This window comes from Cetorhinus maximus, chromosome 6, assembly GCF_964194155.1.
Source record: "Cetorhinus maximus chromosome 6, sCetMax3.hap1.1, whole genome shotgun sequence".
NCBI classification, from domain to species: Eukaryota; Metazoa; Chordata; class Chondrichthyes; order Lamniformes; family Cetorhinidae; genus Cetorhinus; species Cetorhinus maximus.
This window is the reverse complement of record NC_135884.1, coordinates 12,310,943-12,328,650: the sequence shown is the minus strand read 5'-3', so window position 1 is coordinate 12,328,650 and position 17,708 is coordinate 12,310,943. Positions and strand designations below refer to the sequence as shown.

Genomic DNA, 17,708 nt, shown 5'->3' with positions numbered 1-17,708 from the left:
TTTGTTTCTGTTTTTGTTTTTGTTTCATGGTAAGTTTGGCTTGAATGCAATTTAATCCAGAGAAGTGGAGCCAATTCCTGCTCGACTCCATTTGCAACATTTCGTTTTGCCACATCTTTGCCGAGTCCTTTTTGGGAAAAGGGAAATCTCTATTTCTGCAATACTTATTTGAAACAACCTTAGTTTGAAAATTATGTTGGGTAAAATGGCATTAATTGGAGGTGTCTCCATGTGTTTCATGATTTCGACCTATCTTCTCACAGCTGGAATTAAAAATGCTAATACTGAGCTAAATTAGCACTCAAGGGGTTAAATTCACAGGACAGCTGGGCTGGGGTTGTCAGGTGCGATGTTTGAATCAGCCTGCTAGAGATCGTTTGGCATTCTCATGATTGGAGTCCCAGCAAATGTGAACAGCTAATTGATTTCAGCGAGATTCATTGTCAGATTAAGCTGGTGGGTTCCACTTTTGGATGGGAGGCACCCGTTTACTTAAAGCCTGAAACTGGAGTCAGGATTAAAAATGGAAGGCTGTGAGAGAAATCTAGATTCATAAGTAAAATGACCCACTAATGTGGGGAAGTGTATTTAATTTTGCACATTAGCTGAAGGTAAGTTTTCCCTACTGAACCAAGGGAATCCGATCATAACTGTTGCTGTGTTTCGTTTGAAATAAACCAGCTAAATCAGCCCCGCCACACACCGAGTGTCTGCTCTGTCTGACTTCGGGGAGATTAAAGAAGTGCATGTGAAAGACATGAATATCTGGTTTAGGGCACAAAGAGCTAATGTTGTTACACCTCCCTCACTGGTTATACTATCACACATATGAGACATCAACCACCAACTCTCATAAAAGTAAGATGCTCAAACCGGTTAGAGGAGTGATTGAATTGGAGGCTATATCTATAGCAAACTCCAATTTGTAACAGCACCGTTGAGGTTTACCGCTCATTAGAGCTGAGATGTCCGGGTGTCAGAGAAAATCAGTTTGGCACTGTCACAGTGATGTGTAAAAATCAGACTTGATCACTAAAACTTTTCATTAGTAGCAACATAACATTAATCTAAGTGGTTTAAGTCTACACTTGAAGAAGAGACCACAAACTTTTGCCTTGAAGTTATGCTTAGGATGTTCGCCTGCATTTGTATGGAATTCCTTTGAACATTCATTAACCCATTTAAAATAAACCAATTGACGTCATTGTTGAAATAGATGACCGTCAGTGGCACATTTTACCATCCGTAAGCCAATATCTCTCTCAATCATTTCCAGGCTGACGAAACAGGGTCTAGAGGAACAAATAGCATATTAATTTTTGTTTAAAGAAAACATGCTCCATGTATTGTGGTGCTTATTGACTTCATAAAGGATGTGGTGCTCTGAGCCGAAGCACCTTTTCCTTGCATTTCTCCTTTCCCCTCCCCACCTCACCTGTTTTACAGTGGTAAGGTGCAGGGGACATGGGTCATTTTGCTACAAGTATTGTTTTGGGACATAGGCATGCTCTGCATCACAGTGCGCCGCGCTAATAATAAAGAGCACCAGGATTTCTTAACCCCCCCCTGGCAACGACCACCTCCCACATCTCTGCCATCATTCTTTATTTTTTAAAAATTCCTTTTCCTTTTCTTCCACCTTTAACATTCATCCTCCACCCTTCCTTCCTCCCCCTTCCACCTCGTATAGATGCAGAAGTTGGAGCTTTCCAGCCATGATAAGTATATTAAATATTGGTTTTGCAGAATCTAAAGAAGAAAGTGGAATTCCTCCAAAAGTCCCTCAGTACGCCAAATCGCACCAACGAGGCAATCAGCCGCTTAATCTTTGAGAGGTGAGTGAACTAATTCTGTCTGCTAAGGTGATTGTTCAAGTCTGTTGTTCCGTGGCTTTTATGTATAAATATTCAAGAAACCTGTGAATTTTAAGATGCATTTCTCTCTGTCCTCTTGTGCCCATCCATGCCCATCCTGTGCCACACACCATCCAGGGACTGGTAATATAAATATATTGTTTCTCCCTCTGCCGGCCACGCTCCTGTGGGAAATCATCTGGTCTCTTCGACTTGATTTGCCTCAGTGAAGCTGCAGGTTTTGGGAAACGTAGGAGATTAATAGCACAGATGGAGAGCAAGCCAGCCTTATCCCACTTTCCGGCACTTGATCCGTAGTCCTGTAGCTTACAGCACTCAAATACACATCCAAGGACTTTTTAAATGCAATGAGGTTTTCAGCTTCTACCGCCCTTTTCAGGCAGTGAGTTCCAGATTTCCACCATTGTCTAAGTGAGAAATATTCTCCCCACTTCTCTCTAAACCTTCTATCAATTACTTTAAATCTATGTTCCCTGGTTATTGACCTCTACTAAAGGAAATGGTTCCTTCTCATCCTCTCTATCTAGGCCCTTCATAATTTTATACAAGAGCTCAAGTAATTGAAGCAGGAGTAGACCAATTGAGTATACACCTCAATTAAATCCCACCTCACCCTCTACTGTCCAAAGAAAACAACCCCAGTCTATCCAATCTTTCCTCATTATTAAAATTCTCCATTCTTGGCAACATGGGCAGATGATGGGCATGGGGTAATGTCACTAGACTAGTGATCCAGAAGCCCAGCCTAATGCTCTGAGGTCATGGATTCAAATCCCACCACGGAAGCTGGTGGAATTTGAATTCTGTTAATAAATCTGGAATATAAAGCTAGTCTTAGTAATGGTGGCCATGAAATTATCATCAATTGTTGAAAAACCAGATATTGGATCTGGTTCACCAATATCCTAAAGGGAAGGAAATCTGCCATCATGGCCTACATGTGACTTCAGAACCACAGCAATGTGATTGACTCTTAACTGGCTTCTGAAATGGCCAAGCAAGCCATTCAATTCAAGGACAATTAGGGATGGGCAACAAATGCTGGTTTTGCCAGCGATGCCCAGATCCCATGAGAGGATAAAGAAAAAAATCCTCATAAGTTTCTTCTAACCCCTCTAACATGATCACATTCTTCTTGTAGTAAAGTGACCAAAATTGCACAGTATTCCAACTGCAGGCTAACTAGTTTAGCACAACCTCCCAGCTCTTATACTCTAGGCATAAGGGAAAGTCACTGAGTATCCTCCAATCTATCGAACCTCCTTGCTTCCTTACTTTTATTCCTGATACTTGCAGCTTACGTTGGATGCAACTTATTTACAAACAAAACGTGTGCATCTGTTATTCATTTTAACACTGGGATATCATATCAGTAGCAACTTTCAAGAGTGAGTTGGTTATATACATGAAAAGGTGAAATTTACAGGGCTATGGGCAAAGAGCAGGGAAGTTGGCCTAATTGGTCAGCTCTTTTAAAGAGCTGGTACAAACATAGTGGGCCAAATGGCCTTCCTCTGCTGTATGATTTTAAGATGCCCCTGTCTTAACATTCCAGTACAGTCAATTGGAAAGTCAGCTTGCTTTCGAATAATCAACTTGCTGTCAAAAATTGTTAGCTTTATTTTCTTTTGGACAGTACTTGCATTTATATATCTTATAATATTTCAGAGCCCTTCAAATAATGAATTACTTAAAATGCTGTGATTTTTGTGTGGAATATGTTTGATACAATTGGTAAAACAGCCTGTTGAGTTATTGTTGGTTTCATAAATGATGTTGGTGGGTGCATTACTGTACTTTAACCTGTCAGTTGAATGCTGAAATGATTCTTGTGCTTGCAGCCCCGCTCCTATGGACTTACAACACCCTAAACTGCACAAGCCGACTGTTGGGGAGGATATCGATCTGTCTCTGACGTACGACTTTGACACTCCAGATCATACTCCTCTGACATCTGACAGTACTTCGTCGAAGAAGATAAAACTAGACACAGCAGGGTAAGTGCAGGAGCTCATTAATAGCCATATGATTCCTCCTCCTCCTTCAGGTACCATGCGCTAAGACTGCATTGGACTTCCATTGGGTTGACCCATGATTGTGCTTGGCAAAGTACTGCAGTGGTTTGCTGCTGCCTTCTGCAGTATGGTTGACCAGGAAAATCTCCCGCTTTTTACCACCTGCCATCAGGCGTATTGGAAGGATTTACAGGTTGATAATTAACCTGTTTGGCCATGTTATGAATGCAGCTTGCGTCCATCAAGTCCTGAGGTGGGACTTGAAGCTTCTGGCCCAGAGGTTGGGTCACTGCCATTGCACCACAAGACCACCTCCCCTGAGCCAGATGACATAAAGTCAAAATATTTACAGAGAGTAACCTGACTGTTTTGTTACTATAATATTTGAGTTTCAAATAGTTTGATTCTGTCATTTAAGAATATAAGTCGGATCAATAATCCTTAAATTCTTGTGGTTAAATAATTCCACTTAATTAACATGGATCTAATCAGGATACACTCCATATTCATCAGCAAAATACCTTTTGGTCCACTTGATTCACATTATTCCAGGCATACAGCTTTATTAGCCATGCCGAACAGGTAATTCTTATGGACATCAATCAGCTATTTCAATGTACTTTTGAATCTATCAATCCAGCAAACCTCTGCTACTATTGTCTCTAACCATGAGCATCTTTGATCAGTGAGCCATACTGATCCAGGATCTTTGGTTCCCAGGGTTGCGATAGCAAAACTGGCAAGGTTGCATTTCTAGCCCATCTCTAGTTACCCAGCAAGGGTAGTGAGGGGGTCTTCTCCTTGAATTACTGCAGTCCTTGTGCTGGTCTTCCCACAACTAAACAAGCAACTCAAGATCTGTGATAGAGATATTGCAATTCAGTTAAGTGAGTACAATGTTATGAGGGAGGAGCGCCAAAACAAACCTGTATGAACAAGTTGACTATTCGAAATCGAGTTGCTACCCATCATTGTACGTCGCCCTAGAGGTTCCATGTTGAACTTGACCACGGTGTTATCTCCATGCTTTCTAGCAGGGTGAGACCAAAATAACCTTGTTTAATGCACAAACTAATTGTATGTTGTCCTCTTTCCCTGCCACCCAACCCCCTCTTCCATAGGTTATCCAGGCTAAATCAGCCTTTTAAATCACTGGACAAATCAAAGGTGAGCATTTACTTATCTTTGCAGAACCAGTTATTCCAGTGCTGCCTCTGAAGACCAAATTTGCCACGTTACCTGAAAAATAAACAGCAATTACATTGTAATCTAATCAGGGCTTCAGGCGTACATCACGGTTAATGGAAACATTGAAACATTGCATGACTGTTTAATCAAGGGATTCAGGACAGTCTAGAAGCTACATAAGCAAAATTATAGGAATTTTAACCACCATCATCTACCTTGTCCCTGGAGCTTTGTACAGTATAGTTTTAAATGTAAATAACTTATTCAGATTTTGCTCTATTTTTGCTGACAGCTGTAAGTGCAATGCCAACTGATGCAGGGAAATCACAATTAATTATTAGTATCAGGAAGATATAATTTTTATAATATTGGAATTTATTGTAAAGTAGTATAATAATGGGGTCTGTGTCTAAGGGTTTGTGTGTGTGGGTGGGTTTTAATTGAATTACAGACAGCTGGTCTGAAGGCTTTGATGTAAGAAAATAAGCAAGGTTTGAAATATTAAATAGGTAAACTTGGGGAAGTTTTAGAATGTGAGGTGTAAAGGGAACATTTGCATTTTTAAATAAACCAGAATAGCTTAAATTCAAAAGCGGGGGTGAAATGTTTCACCTAGCCAGGAGAAATTAAGAAAGTGTGTTTATTTTTCCCAAAGATTACTGGTAAAATTAATACTATGATAGATTTTTATTATTAGAGAGGTGAAGTCCAAAGACATAGTGAAACAATGGGTCTTTGCATTCAAAGGGGAAAATATGTATAAAGGAGAGAAGGCTGTATGCAAGAGAAGGCATTTTAAGATGGAACACAAGTGTGAAAAGCCGCCAGCATCTAAGCCTCAAGCTGCTGTCGACAAAGAACCAAGCTGAGAAAAACTCACTTTGAATTTGACTGTTCAGAGTATTGTGTGTTACTTTGCCTGGGTCTTTTAACATCTGTGTGTCTTACTGTTACCTTAATGGAGGTGTAACTGGGAATTAGATTAACTAGGGAGCTAGGAGTTATCATAGTAGCAATTTGTAAACCTATGTATGTGCTTAAAATAATTTTTTTAATTAATAAAGGTTTAATTTAGTTTTGTAAGCAACCTATAAGACTTGGCCTTTTTATTGAATTCAAAGCCCGCGTTTCGAAATAAGTACAAATTGCAAATAGTTGTGGCAGCTGCTTCATGTCTCCCTCTGGGATTTAGGCAGCTTGGCATTTACCATCTGCCTGCCATAACATTAGTAAATGCACAGCAATTACTGCCCAGTTATCAATAAACCTGCAATAACTGGGAAGTTTAATTTCAAAACATAAGCCAGAAAGATACACCATCAGTGCCACAAAGTTTTGAATATAACAGGACATGGACTCCTCCTGTATCATATTAATTCAATGACTAAAGCCTTTTTCACTAACCTTGCATCTTAGCATAGAACCATCCTCGTTGGGGAATCATTGCTTCAGAGTTGTAGGCCTGTCACTGATCTATGTCACTGCTTAGTGAGGCTCCATGCTGGGACCACAGGGTGGTGGTATGTACCCTGCATTAGTGCCCTCACTGATAGTCTTCCTATAGCTTAAGTATGCCTAGAGATCTTTAAATTCAGAATTGTCCAATGTTCACAAATAAATTCCAAATTTTCTAGGCTGGAGGATCAGTTTTTGGAAAAACACAATTTCCACCCAATATTGGCCTAAAAGCTGATCAGTTCTTCTTCTCAGTAGATTCTGAGCTGTACGTACATTCCATTGGTCATGTTGTCATGCACATTGTTTATCTCATTGAAAGCTACAAAATTCTGAGGGGCTTGATAGGGTAGACGCTGAGAGATTTTTTTCTGCCAGTTAGGGAGTCTAAAACATGGGGGCAGAGTATTAGGATAAGGGGCCAATCATTTAGGACTGAGATAAGGAGAAATTCCTTCACTCAAAGGGTTGTGAATCTTTGGAATTCTCTATGCCAGGAAGTTGTGGATGCTCCATTGTTGAATATATTTAATGCTGGGATAGACAGATTTTTGGTGTCTCATGGAATTAAGGGATATGGGGAGTGGGCAGGAAAATGGAAGCCCTAGATCAGCCATGATCATATTAAATGGCGGAGCAGGCTCAACAGGTCTACTCCTGCTCCTATTTCTTGTGTTCTTTTAAGGATGCACGTCCTGAATGCAATGGCCTCAATCATACAACGCGCATACGTCTCAGGGCCTCCGAATCAGTGTCAAATTCTGGAAAGTAGTTTACTTCAGGTTACTTATTAAGAATTTAAGTGCTATAATCATGACTACTGCATCTGATGCATGGTGTCAAAAGAAAATGAATTTGGCATTCAAAGAGCTGTTGAGACAAAATTTACTAGGCTTGCACACTTAATGGGTGACATTCTGAATATCAGGCACCTATGCCTCAGCTGAAGTGCACCTTTTAACAAGGGTTATAAGCAAATTAAGAGCACTTATGGTTTATAGCAGGCATGGAGCAAGACAGGATTGAAGATTCATATCGGGATGTTTGTCCATTAATAGCTACTGCCCGATGAAAATAAGATAAGCAACAGGGCAAAATATACAAAATGAAGTGTCTCTGAAGAGCCTTGATAATGACTAATAGCAATGTTGTTAAAATGGCTACAGTGCATAGAACAGTCACTATATGAAACAATTGTCGCTAATGTAATTTTGACTATTTGTCACTTTTAAGAAAAATTGTGCTTCTTGGTAGTGACATGCTGCTTTAAATATACACTTCAGCAGTCAATACTGCAGCCCTTTCACACATACTGTAAACTAACAAGTGTGGAATATAGAAATGTTGAAAATTAGCCCATGAATAATTTTCTAATATTATTTTTTTTTTAATATTTTAAATAATATTTTTAATTGGTTATGTGGTGTGAGCAATCTTTGCAAGGTCTCATTTATTGCTCACCTCTTGTTCCCCTGAAAAAGTGGTGGCAGACCAGAAATTAAAATTAACTTTTCAAATAATCTTTCCTAATTTTTTTTTAACTTTAAGAAGTTTCAAATACAATTGAAATAAAAGTTGTTTGAAGGTTTTCATGATGAAAGTGATAATGTTTGTGTAAGACCGTTTTATTACACTACATTTGAAATGTGTAGCATCCAATGCTTGATCCATTGCAAGGACAGCATTAATAGCAATTGGAAGCAGCATAATTCTCTGTCTTGGCCCATGTGAGTGGTGCATAATATTAGTTACAGAAACATTTCCGGTATTAGTTTCATACTAAAATAAAAGCAAAATACTGCAGATGCTGGAAGTCTGAAATAAAAACAAAATGCTGGAAAAACTCAGGTGTTGCAGCATCTGTGGAGAGAGAAACGGAGTTAACGTTTCGAATCCGTACGACTTCTTCGGAGCTGTTTTTATTTTATATTCATTTCATACTTCAGGTTCTGTGAATTGGCACCTTATCCTATCTGTTATAAAGTGAGATAACTGTATCCTTACTGGTGTAGCTTTCTCCTCATATAATATATTTTAATGATTTAAGCATAACAAGCTTTTAAATTATTATACCTTTCAACATACTATGAATATATGTAACAACATAGATGACAGAAGCACATTTCCTCAATTGTATTTACATTTGTAAAGGTATTCCCTATTTAACTTTTAATTTGTGTTATTCACGCATATACAGTTGTCTATCAGGATTTGTACTGTGAGGAATTGTTGTTGCCCCTCTCTAGGGTGGTCTTCACTGTGCGTACATCCCAGTGTTAGACAGAAGATTTGGTAAGGTCAGAAACAGCTCTCCTGGTTAATTTGGTCAAGGCATACCCACCTACTCCCAACCTATAGAAGCTAGTGCTTTGTATTTCCATGTAAATATGTAAGCTTTGAAATTATTATACTGCTCAACATACCATGAATATATGTAAAAACATACATTAAAAAATGCACATTTTCAAAAACCTGAATACAAGTGTGAAAGATCTAGTTCAGATTTGAAAACTCACCTTTTACTTATAAACCTGAGCATTAGGTAGATTTGACATTGTTTGGATTTGTCAGGTTAAGAGATGACAGCAATAGAGGATGGCAGCCTTGTTTCACGTCACCTCGAGCAAGCATTTGAGATCTGAATTGCAGTAACCTTAGCAAAACTTCTCTTTACCTTTAAGAAAATGAACAAACATGAGGATGATCATATTCTCCCGGCATTCCTCAAAAATTCCATGTTATTCCAAAAGAAACCATGTGGGGGCTTCTTGGATCCACACACAAACCAAGGATCAGTAAGTAACATGAATCTGTTCCATTAGAAGGGATCACCATCAGTATACTTCTTTCTTATCGAGAGGTCCTGTGGGGACTAATGAGTCTGGCTTCCATCTGACCTGATGGGAAACGTGTGTTTTTAATTTGATGTACTATTGTCAAAGTTAACAATTTCAGATTAGTCTTATGCCTGAAAATGTCTAGTGGTTCAGTAGGTATTGGAGGATGAGGGTTTTAAACCACCATGCTGTTTACTAAATTACTACATGCCATTATTGTCTTCCTGTGATTTTTTTTTTTAAAGCCAGTAAAATTTTATGCAGGAGCAGTATTCTTACAAAAAATAAAAACCTAGGCAGACAGCAGCAGCAGCGAGAGAGTTAGCAGAGGTTAGGCAGGTCTGTATTCCTGCACTCATGTGGTCCTGAATTTAACTTGTGACGAGCCCCACCTCTGGAATAAGTCTCACCAATTTTGAACTGGAGATGTCAAAAAGTATCTAGAATTCAGGATTGCTCCACTTTTTGTATTGTATTGCACAAGGAATTCCATCTCCAAAGACCAAGGCATCTCAGTCTGAATTAGATTTTATAAAGAGAGGTAATTGTATGTTTATTAGTGTCTCTTAATTCCACCCTTTGCCTTTTGTTTGATTCAGAATTGTTGATCAGAAGCAGAATGAATATGGGTGTTTTATTCATACTGGTCTCTTTATTTGGTGTAACACTGGCTGATGGTGGCCCATATTTTTCAGTCAGTGGCAAACAAGTGGCGCTTGCTGTTCATTACACTTGCACATGCTCACAAAATTTCTGTGGGCTTTACACTGCGATTCGGTGTTATCAGACAGACAGTGCACCCTCTCCAAGGGATCTGGAACCTGTGTGGTCAGATCACCCAGTGGTGTTTCTGCTTAACGAATCAGATTGAAAAATCCTTACCAAGGCAGGTAGAGTCTAAACCAGGAAGTGTCAGTTAGAATATTTGATTCACTATAAAATCATGTACAGAAAGCAAATTAGAGAGGGGAAGAAAGTTGGGATTGAGAGGGAAAGAAAAGTGAAAAATAACCTTTTTTTTTAATCACCAAGAATAATTAAGATCTGCAGGAATACAGCCCCGTTTTAAAATTAAATTTTCCTATTGCTGAAATGAGACATGCTGTCAAAGCTTTTCATCTTGCACTTATCAGAAGACACAATAATATCAAAATCAAAGGCAATTCATACTGCATGAGAAAAGGATGCTGATTGGTTGGCAAGCGTATTCCAGTTGAGGTGCTGCCATGGAGAATGAACCAGGGAACAGTTGCACCTCCTGCTTTCGTTTAATTGAAAAAAATTGCAAAGCCTGTATATGTTCCTTCTGCTTGCAGAGGACCGGACCCTGCGTATGAATATATGTAGTTCCTAGCAAGCGTAAGTGAGCCACGACTGATGATCTTAAACTCTGAACACGCTCGGGATTGTTTGGTATTCTTGTCTCTGTCCTAATCAGTGCGAGGTGAAAAGCTTTGGTGGCATGGCTGGGATTTTCCAGCCCCGTCGTGGCAGGACCCACCACGGGAGATTCGGTGGCCCAGCTGAAAGTCCATTGACTTTTGGTGGGACCAAACAATCCCGGTGGTGGGCAGGGCTAGAAATGCCACCCTGTGTCTCTCTTTTCAGCAAAACTCAAGTTCTCTACCAAAAGCAACTATTTAAATTTTCATAGTGGATAGGTTAGCTGTCAGTCATTAAAACTTAATCACGGCCTTCTTAAAAATTTAATTAACAATTGAATGGACAAACCCACACGTGTTCTGGTATGTTTAGTGAGTATCTAGTGGGTAAGTATGACAACTTCATGCTCTTCATACCTTTGAACGTCCAGTCCCTCAGCAAGGTACCTTTGTCGTGGAGCTTCTGGAGGAGCAGAGCAAATAGGATAGCAACTTCCAGATTTCTGCATTTAAATGAACATGTGCAGAGGCTGGAAGTTGCTGTCCAATTCGCTCCTTAATAACCATTATTTTTAATACAAAATCCAAAGCTAATTTTTCTTAATTTTTTTTTGTCCCCTTAGGTGCGGACGGGCTTCGATGGGCTGGGAGGAAGAACCAAGTTTATTGAACCTGTATCCTTTGCTGGCTTTGCAAGTTCTTTGTTTGTGGGCGAAACGAAAAAGATAGGCTGTGGTGGGGAACATTATGGAAATGGAAGTCGGCGGGCTTTGTGCTGGAGAGGATAAGGGTTGCCCAAGTTGCAAGTTTCCTCAAAGTTGAATAGAACACTGATTGCAAACAGTCTGGTTCAGTCAGAGACAGCAGTGAGGGAGGAAGGATGGAATCGGTGGTGAGGATGCCGAGTTTGTGGTGGGAATTGTGGCTCATCTAAGATTGGATATTGTACAAGCAGTCTTCAACATAAAGGCAGAGGGGTTGAGACAGCTGGTGGATACTATATCTGTAGGTCATATCTCCCAGGGTAGCATGTCGATCAGGAATGAGCCAAGGATAGATGGTGAGAGAAGCCACAGGTAACAATGTAGGGATGTGAAGAGAAACCATTGCTAGGCAAACTCAGGCAACTATTGGAAAAGTAAGATTGACTGTGTCAAGATATTTTTGGATTCATGTCATTACATTTTCAGGATGATTGTGTCCTGGCCATGAATTGTGAATGTAGAGAGCTTCAGTCTTCTGGTTGATTCAAATGTTTTTGTGTCACTTCAAAAATGCAAGGAGGGAAATATCCTTTTTTAAATGTTGCTTTTTTTTTTAAACGATTGCCTTTAACGTTGCTTCCTTCAGACTAAACTGACTGAAATCCGGCCACTGCCGTTAAAGGCAAAGAGGAAGAAAGTGTCACGGCCGATTGTCAATGCCTCCGTCTGCAACCAGCCCAAACTGGAGAATTTTCTTATTTGATTCTCGAACTTTCAGGGATGCTGTTCGACTTTGAACTGAATGCCAGGTCTGCGGTAGCATGTTAATGTTGACACCACTAACTGTGCCTATGCTGGAAGAGTGCAGCTGGTCTGCACTGTACGACATAACAGGAGCCAAACATCCTACAGAGTTATCAGCGTGAGAAGTGATCAAAGTCAACAGTGCCAAAAGCAAAAAACCTTGTTCTTCCTCACTACAATTAAACCAGCAGGCAGCCCACCGATGTTACCCTGGTCCTGGAAAGCCTAAATCACATGACATCCTAAAAATAAGTAAGTATCATGATATTGAATAAAACCCCTACTATCAGGAGGGAAGCGATGAAAGGATGAAACAACTTTTGAATTAAATCATCTCTTGTAGTGGGAATAATAACATATCTGTTTGGCTTTGCCGCATCATCCTGAAATACTAGTACTTGGGATTACAACATATTCACCCGGCAAGTCACATATAGCATGGGTTAGGTACAGAGTAAATCTGCCTGATGATCACTAGCTACCCCTGCACCAGTGTGACAACTTGCTGTTTCCTACAGTGTGTCTTTCCCTGAATGAGGCTGTCACATCCGTACCAAATTAGGTGGTTTTATGGTAAGGATTTAAGAGTTTGCGCAGTTTTAGGGTTCCAGTTTTAGACTGTCCAAACTTATTTTTGCATTAATTTGCTTTAGTATATCTCTGAGCCAGCACCACACCATTTCACAATGAATCCATGTCGTTAGGAAGGTGAGGAGATGTCCTCCTCTGGTTTGGGCTGGATTTGAAGAAGTTGATCCAGTCCCAAGGTTTAGCTCATGATCATTTAGCTAAGGGTTTCTTTTTGTGGACTGGACTAACGTGTCTATTTGAGTCACTCACAGAACTGCCCTGATTGATTGTAATGCACTGGTGACTTTATGCTATCAGCATAAAGTCTAGGGACACTTGCCACCTCAGTCACCATAGGACTCTTTGCTTGTGCAGGAGTTTGAACTGTTTGATACTTTAATGTTACAATGATACAGCAGAAGCACCCAGTTCTTGTGATTCACTCTGTCCTATAGCAGACGCTTAAAATACACATTGATCTACGACAGTTTTGTTTCTGAAGTTTTAGAGTAAAGTTAAATGATTTTTGCAGAGGTTATCTCTTACAATCAGCGAACAGCCCATTCTTCCGTTTCTATTTTCTTTAAATATGATAGCCGGTGGCATTGAGGGAACTGGTCAGCTTTGATTGCTGAGCCTGACCTGATGGTGCACAGATACTAAGCAAGCATTGTTGGAGAGAGTCAATAACACTGAGAAATGTTCAACTGTCTTGCAGTTCTAATTGTGTTTTAATTTAGCTACCTTGCACTGTCAGGCTCAGTAATTAGTTCAGTCAAACTTTAAATGCTCAGCACTTATAAAACGATGTAAAATTTGGTTATAATTCTACTTCTTAACTGCTAGTTCATGGAGGCCTGCCTCCTCGTCTTGCCCCATGCCTGCAGAGCGGTGACCCTCCAGCTATATATAACCAACTGTGTCTCTCTAATGGAGAAACATACCTATGGTCCTTTGTGCGTTATGGTTAATTACTTACTTACCATTGTTAATTTTAATAGAGGTGCTGCCGATGAGCTCTTCAAAAGAGTGGTCCCTGATGAAAATGCCTCTTTAAAAATCTCAGATAACAAGTCCTTCAAATAAGGTTGAAACTTTCTGACTGATGTAAATTTAGGACAATATTTAATATTTTTTAAACCCTGTATAAATACAACACTTATTTAAAATCAAATTGGTGGAAAATAAGAATGTTACTTCATCAACCATGAATTGATTCCTAAATCTTCTATTAATATGACAATGGGAAATCAAAGATCATTTATCCCCTCCCATTGGAAAAGCAATGAGAACATTGTTTTTACTTGGTTTGTAACTGTCTTTTATTCTGTAATTATTGCTTGATTTAGATGAGATTTTCACCTTAGGTTTAATATTGTACTCTCATCGAAATAGGATTCAGCTTTTAAAACAAATTTTGCTTTTGCGTGGGATTCCTCTGACTACCAAGCTGGTTTTCCTCTGTTTCAGTTTGGTTGGGGCAACAAATGTATCTGTAAGCAGCACATCCCAAAGGCTAGGTTGTAGGAGAGCACGCAATTAAACTCCACCAATGCCCACGGTGACCTGGGCCATTCCAGTAGAGTTTATGGATTATCATTGGAAGCCAAAGAATGACATCTGTTCCTTCGCTGTTGCTTTAGAAGCATGAGGCAGCACAATGGCCATTCATCCCATCATGCCTGTGCTAGACACCGTGTACTGCCTGTTTCTAAATGGTTGGTGAAATAAATGACCATAAGAATGTCACACATCAAAGGCCTTTCAGTTTCTTATCTCCTTGTAGCTTTTATTTAAAGGTTTTACCAGTGAGCATTGCAACAATTCAGTCCTCAAATCCAGAGCTACTTGGCCAGAAAGATTAGACTTTGATCAGGATTTCTTTAGATTGAGAGATTAAATAGGCTGTGGCACAAAGATTTCAAATTGAATTACTGAAAACAGATTTTGCAATCTATAAAGAAATGATTTATATTTAGGATCTGCTGCTGTTGCCAGTGAATCAACTTTATTTTTCTGAGTGAAACATCCCTATATTTTGTACTTTGGATCTGAATTGCGCTTGGATTAGGTCTATGCAGTCAATTGGAATTGACAGTAATTACAGGTCGAACTTGATGGCTTAGGCTACATTTTTCCTGTTGGTTTTCTTTTGAGATTAAATGAATTTTCAAATATGATTTGTGTTGGGTATTTGTCCCAAACCTTATGTGAAACAGCTTTCCGGAGTCATTTTCAATCTGATTCACCCGGTGTTGGATACTTATTGCTTGACATCAGGAATAGATGAACCAGGGAAAATGTAACACCTGGGGCTGATACATGTTCACAAACATGGGCAATGGCAATTGACACAACACACTCATGATCAAGCAAACAGAACCAGATTCTTCTAAAGAACTTTTTGCATATTAATAAACTGTGGAGAAGCAGACCAAGACATTCAGTCATCGATTGCACGTGCACACAACAGCCTGTGCTGAATACTCAAAATCGAGTTGCATTGAGGCCATTATTTAAAGGGAAGGATTACAATTTCTGGACTATAATCAGTAAATGATTGGCTGCAATGGGATGTGTTCTAGAAGTGACCATGTGTAAAATAATTGCAGCCATTTTGGAGTGCAGTCCACTACTTGAACTCAGGTGGCAATTACCATAGCCTTGCACCATTGTCAACATATATTAGCTTTTGACACACACTTATGCTTCCATAAGTTCCCAAGTGCTCTCTAGTTTTGTGGCTCTTTTCTGGAGACTATTAATCTTTTTTTGGTTCATTCCAATGATGAACCTGGTTCCTGTACAACTGCTGGTTAAAAAGCTGAATGAAACATGTTTATGTTTCTTGGCCATCGATGTATTGGGTTATTTATGTATGTTTGTTGTAAAGCCCCTGAGACCATTAAATATTTTGGCACAAAAATGTTTTTTTTTCTCTTATTTGCCCTTCAATAAACAGTTGGAGCATCCAGACCACTAACTTTCACAATTGTCGTGCCGGATGCTCACAGAGGAATCAGCGTTCAAATCGAAAAATAGCTCATGCAATGTTTATGACAAAGCTTTAATAACCTCAGTGTTCAAATCATGTCCTTTAAACTGAGAAAGTAATCTGAACAACTTGTATTAAATGGCTCCTTTAACAGTAAAATATTCCAAGGCACAAGAGCCTTATCAAACAAAATATGACATTGAGCCATACAAGGAGATATTGGGATAAATAACTAAAAGCTTGGTCACTGGTAGGTGTTAAGGAGCTTCTTAAAGGAGCTGGAGAGATTTAGAGAGAATATTCCAGGGCTTAGAGCGTTGGCAGCTGAAGGCACAGCTGCTAGTGGCGGAACAATTAAAATCAGAAAAGCGCCAGCGGCTAGAATTGGAGTTGAGGTGTCTCAGAGGATTATATGGAGGTTACAGAGATAGGGGTGAGGCTGCGGAAGGATTTGAAAACAAGGCTGAGTTGTGTTTACAGCATCTGAAATAGTTAAGGTCATTGCCATCGTAAACCAGCGAGCAGGGATTTTTTTTTAAACCTGTCACCTTGTCACACCATTCTCGAGCTGCTTTCTGGCCTCTTGTGCAACCCCGATTTTGATCGCCCCACCACTGCCAGCAGCTGTCAGCTACTTAGCTTCTAAGCTCTGTATTGCTTTCCTAAACCATTCCACGCCTCCACCAATCCTTTTTTTTAAGACATTCCTTAAAACGTATCTCTGACTAAGCTTTTGATCTTCTATTCGATACATCTCCTTATGTGGCTCAGAGTCAAACTTTGTTATCGCCCCTGTGAAGTACCTTTGACTATTTTAAAGGTGTACAAATTGAAGCTTTGCGTGTCTGGCCTTTGGGTCTATGCAAGTGTTACTCAGTAACTGACCACCAGGGGCTGCATCAGACCCTATGTTCCTAACATCAGGGCTGACCTCAGGAACTCAGTGGGAGGGACCCATGGTCTGCTGTATAAAGCTCCGTCAGCACAGTGACTGAGCCACAAGTTTGGATCAGCATTCCTCCTGCAGCATTGTGACATTCCCCTTCACAGGCCAATCTTGGAAATGAGATTGCCAACTTATTGCTGAGTTCAGGGAAGTTTCCTGCTACTGGGAAGGTTGAGACCATTGCACCCAGCAGCAATTGGAGGATATTTCCTTCCCTAAATGACACTAGTGAACCACTTGGGTTATTACAGCAATTTACCTGGGGTGTCCAGCTGCTGCTGCTTCTCCTCCCTTCAGCTGCCCGAGGGTCCCTGGCCTGACCCCTTGAGGGAAGAAGCGCCTGGAGGGGCATGAAGTTGCCCTGTTTACAGGAATTACCCACATGGAGTTCCACCCAACATGTTGGTGCATCCCCAAGGGGCCCATGAGACAGTGTGGATGTGAAACCTCGACCAATGTTCGTTCCGCACACCAGGTGCTGTTGTTCTGGGAGATAAGTTATTGGGGGGGTAAGACACCAAACAGCCGACTTTCTTAGAGGGGAAAGATCTAGGAGAGTCAACCTCCATATCTTAGCGAGGTCGACATTGGCACAGACCAGGGAGCAGAGAGAATTGCCGCGGTTGAAAATAAAACATTTGGAAACTGCATTTTCGGCTCCACTCTTTCTATCGTGCCTTATAAAAAACATTTGAGTGAAAGCATCTTGAGTCGGGCTAAAGCCTCTACCATTTGTTTCAAATAAGCTTTTCACCCCATTAAATGCAAAGTCGTTTGGAGTCCAGAGTTTCAATTTCAGTTTCACATTCGCTTCAGACTCATTTCCCCGTTTGCCGGCCCTCCTGTTTTAAGAGAAATTGGAAAACCTCGGTCGTTAACAAGTAAGCCCCACCTCTTAAAGCGGTAATAACAACAATATATTTGGTTCCTACTTCGTG

At 40.1% G+C, this 17,708-nt stretch overlaps 1 protein-coding gene and 1 long non-coding RNA gene across 4 annotated transcripts in view; one reads left to right on the top strand and one right to left on the bottom strand.

The window, feature by feature from the left end:
* The window catches only part of traip (TRAF-interacting protein), a 43,677-nt gene extending 27,922 nt beyond the window's left edge, over nt 1–15,755 (top strand). The window contains exons 10-15 of one of the 3 annotated variants that reach the window (XM_078543187.1): nt 1,747–1,835; nt 3,716–3,871; nt 5,011–5,056; nt 9,214–9,327; nt 11,375–11,425; nt 12,102–15,755. In XM_078543187.1, coding sequence (XP_078399313.1) covers nt 1,747–1,835; nt 3,716–3,871; nt 5,011–5,056; nt 9,214–9,327; nt 11,375–11,425; nt 12,102–12,218 — 573 coding nt within the window. In that variant the 3' untranslated portion in view covers nt 12,219–15,755. Of the gene's footprint in view, nt 1–1,746; nt 1,836–3,715; nt 3,872–5,010; nt 5,057–5,824; nt 6,138–9,213; nt 9,328–11,374; nt 11,426–12,101 lie in introns of those variants that run through there. The other 2 variants (XM_078543188.1, XM_078543190.1) reach the window with 2 other exon arrangements.
* On the bottom strand, nt 56–9,202 carry LOC144681539 (uncharacterized). Its single transcript, XR_013576793.1, has 3 exons — nt 9,049–9,202; nt 4,816–4,919; nt 56–1,292 (listed from the first exon to the last, which is right to left on the bottom strand). It is a non-coding gene; the product is annotated as an uncharacterized LOC144681539 (long non-coding RNA).
* Nucleotides 15,756–17,708: the final 1,953 nt, after the last annotated feature.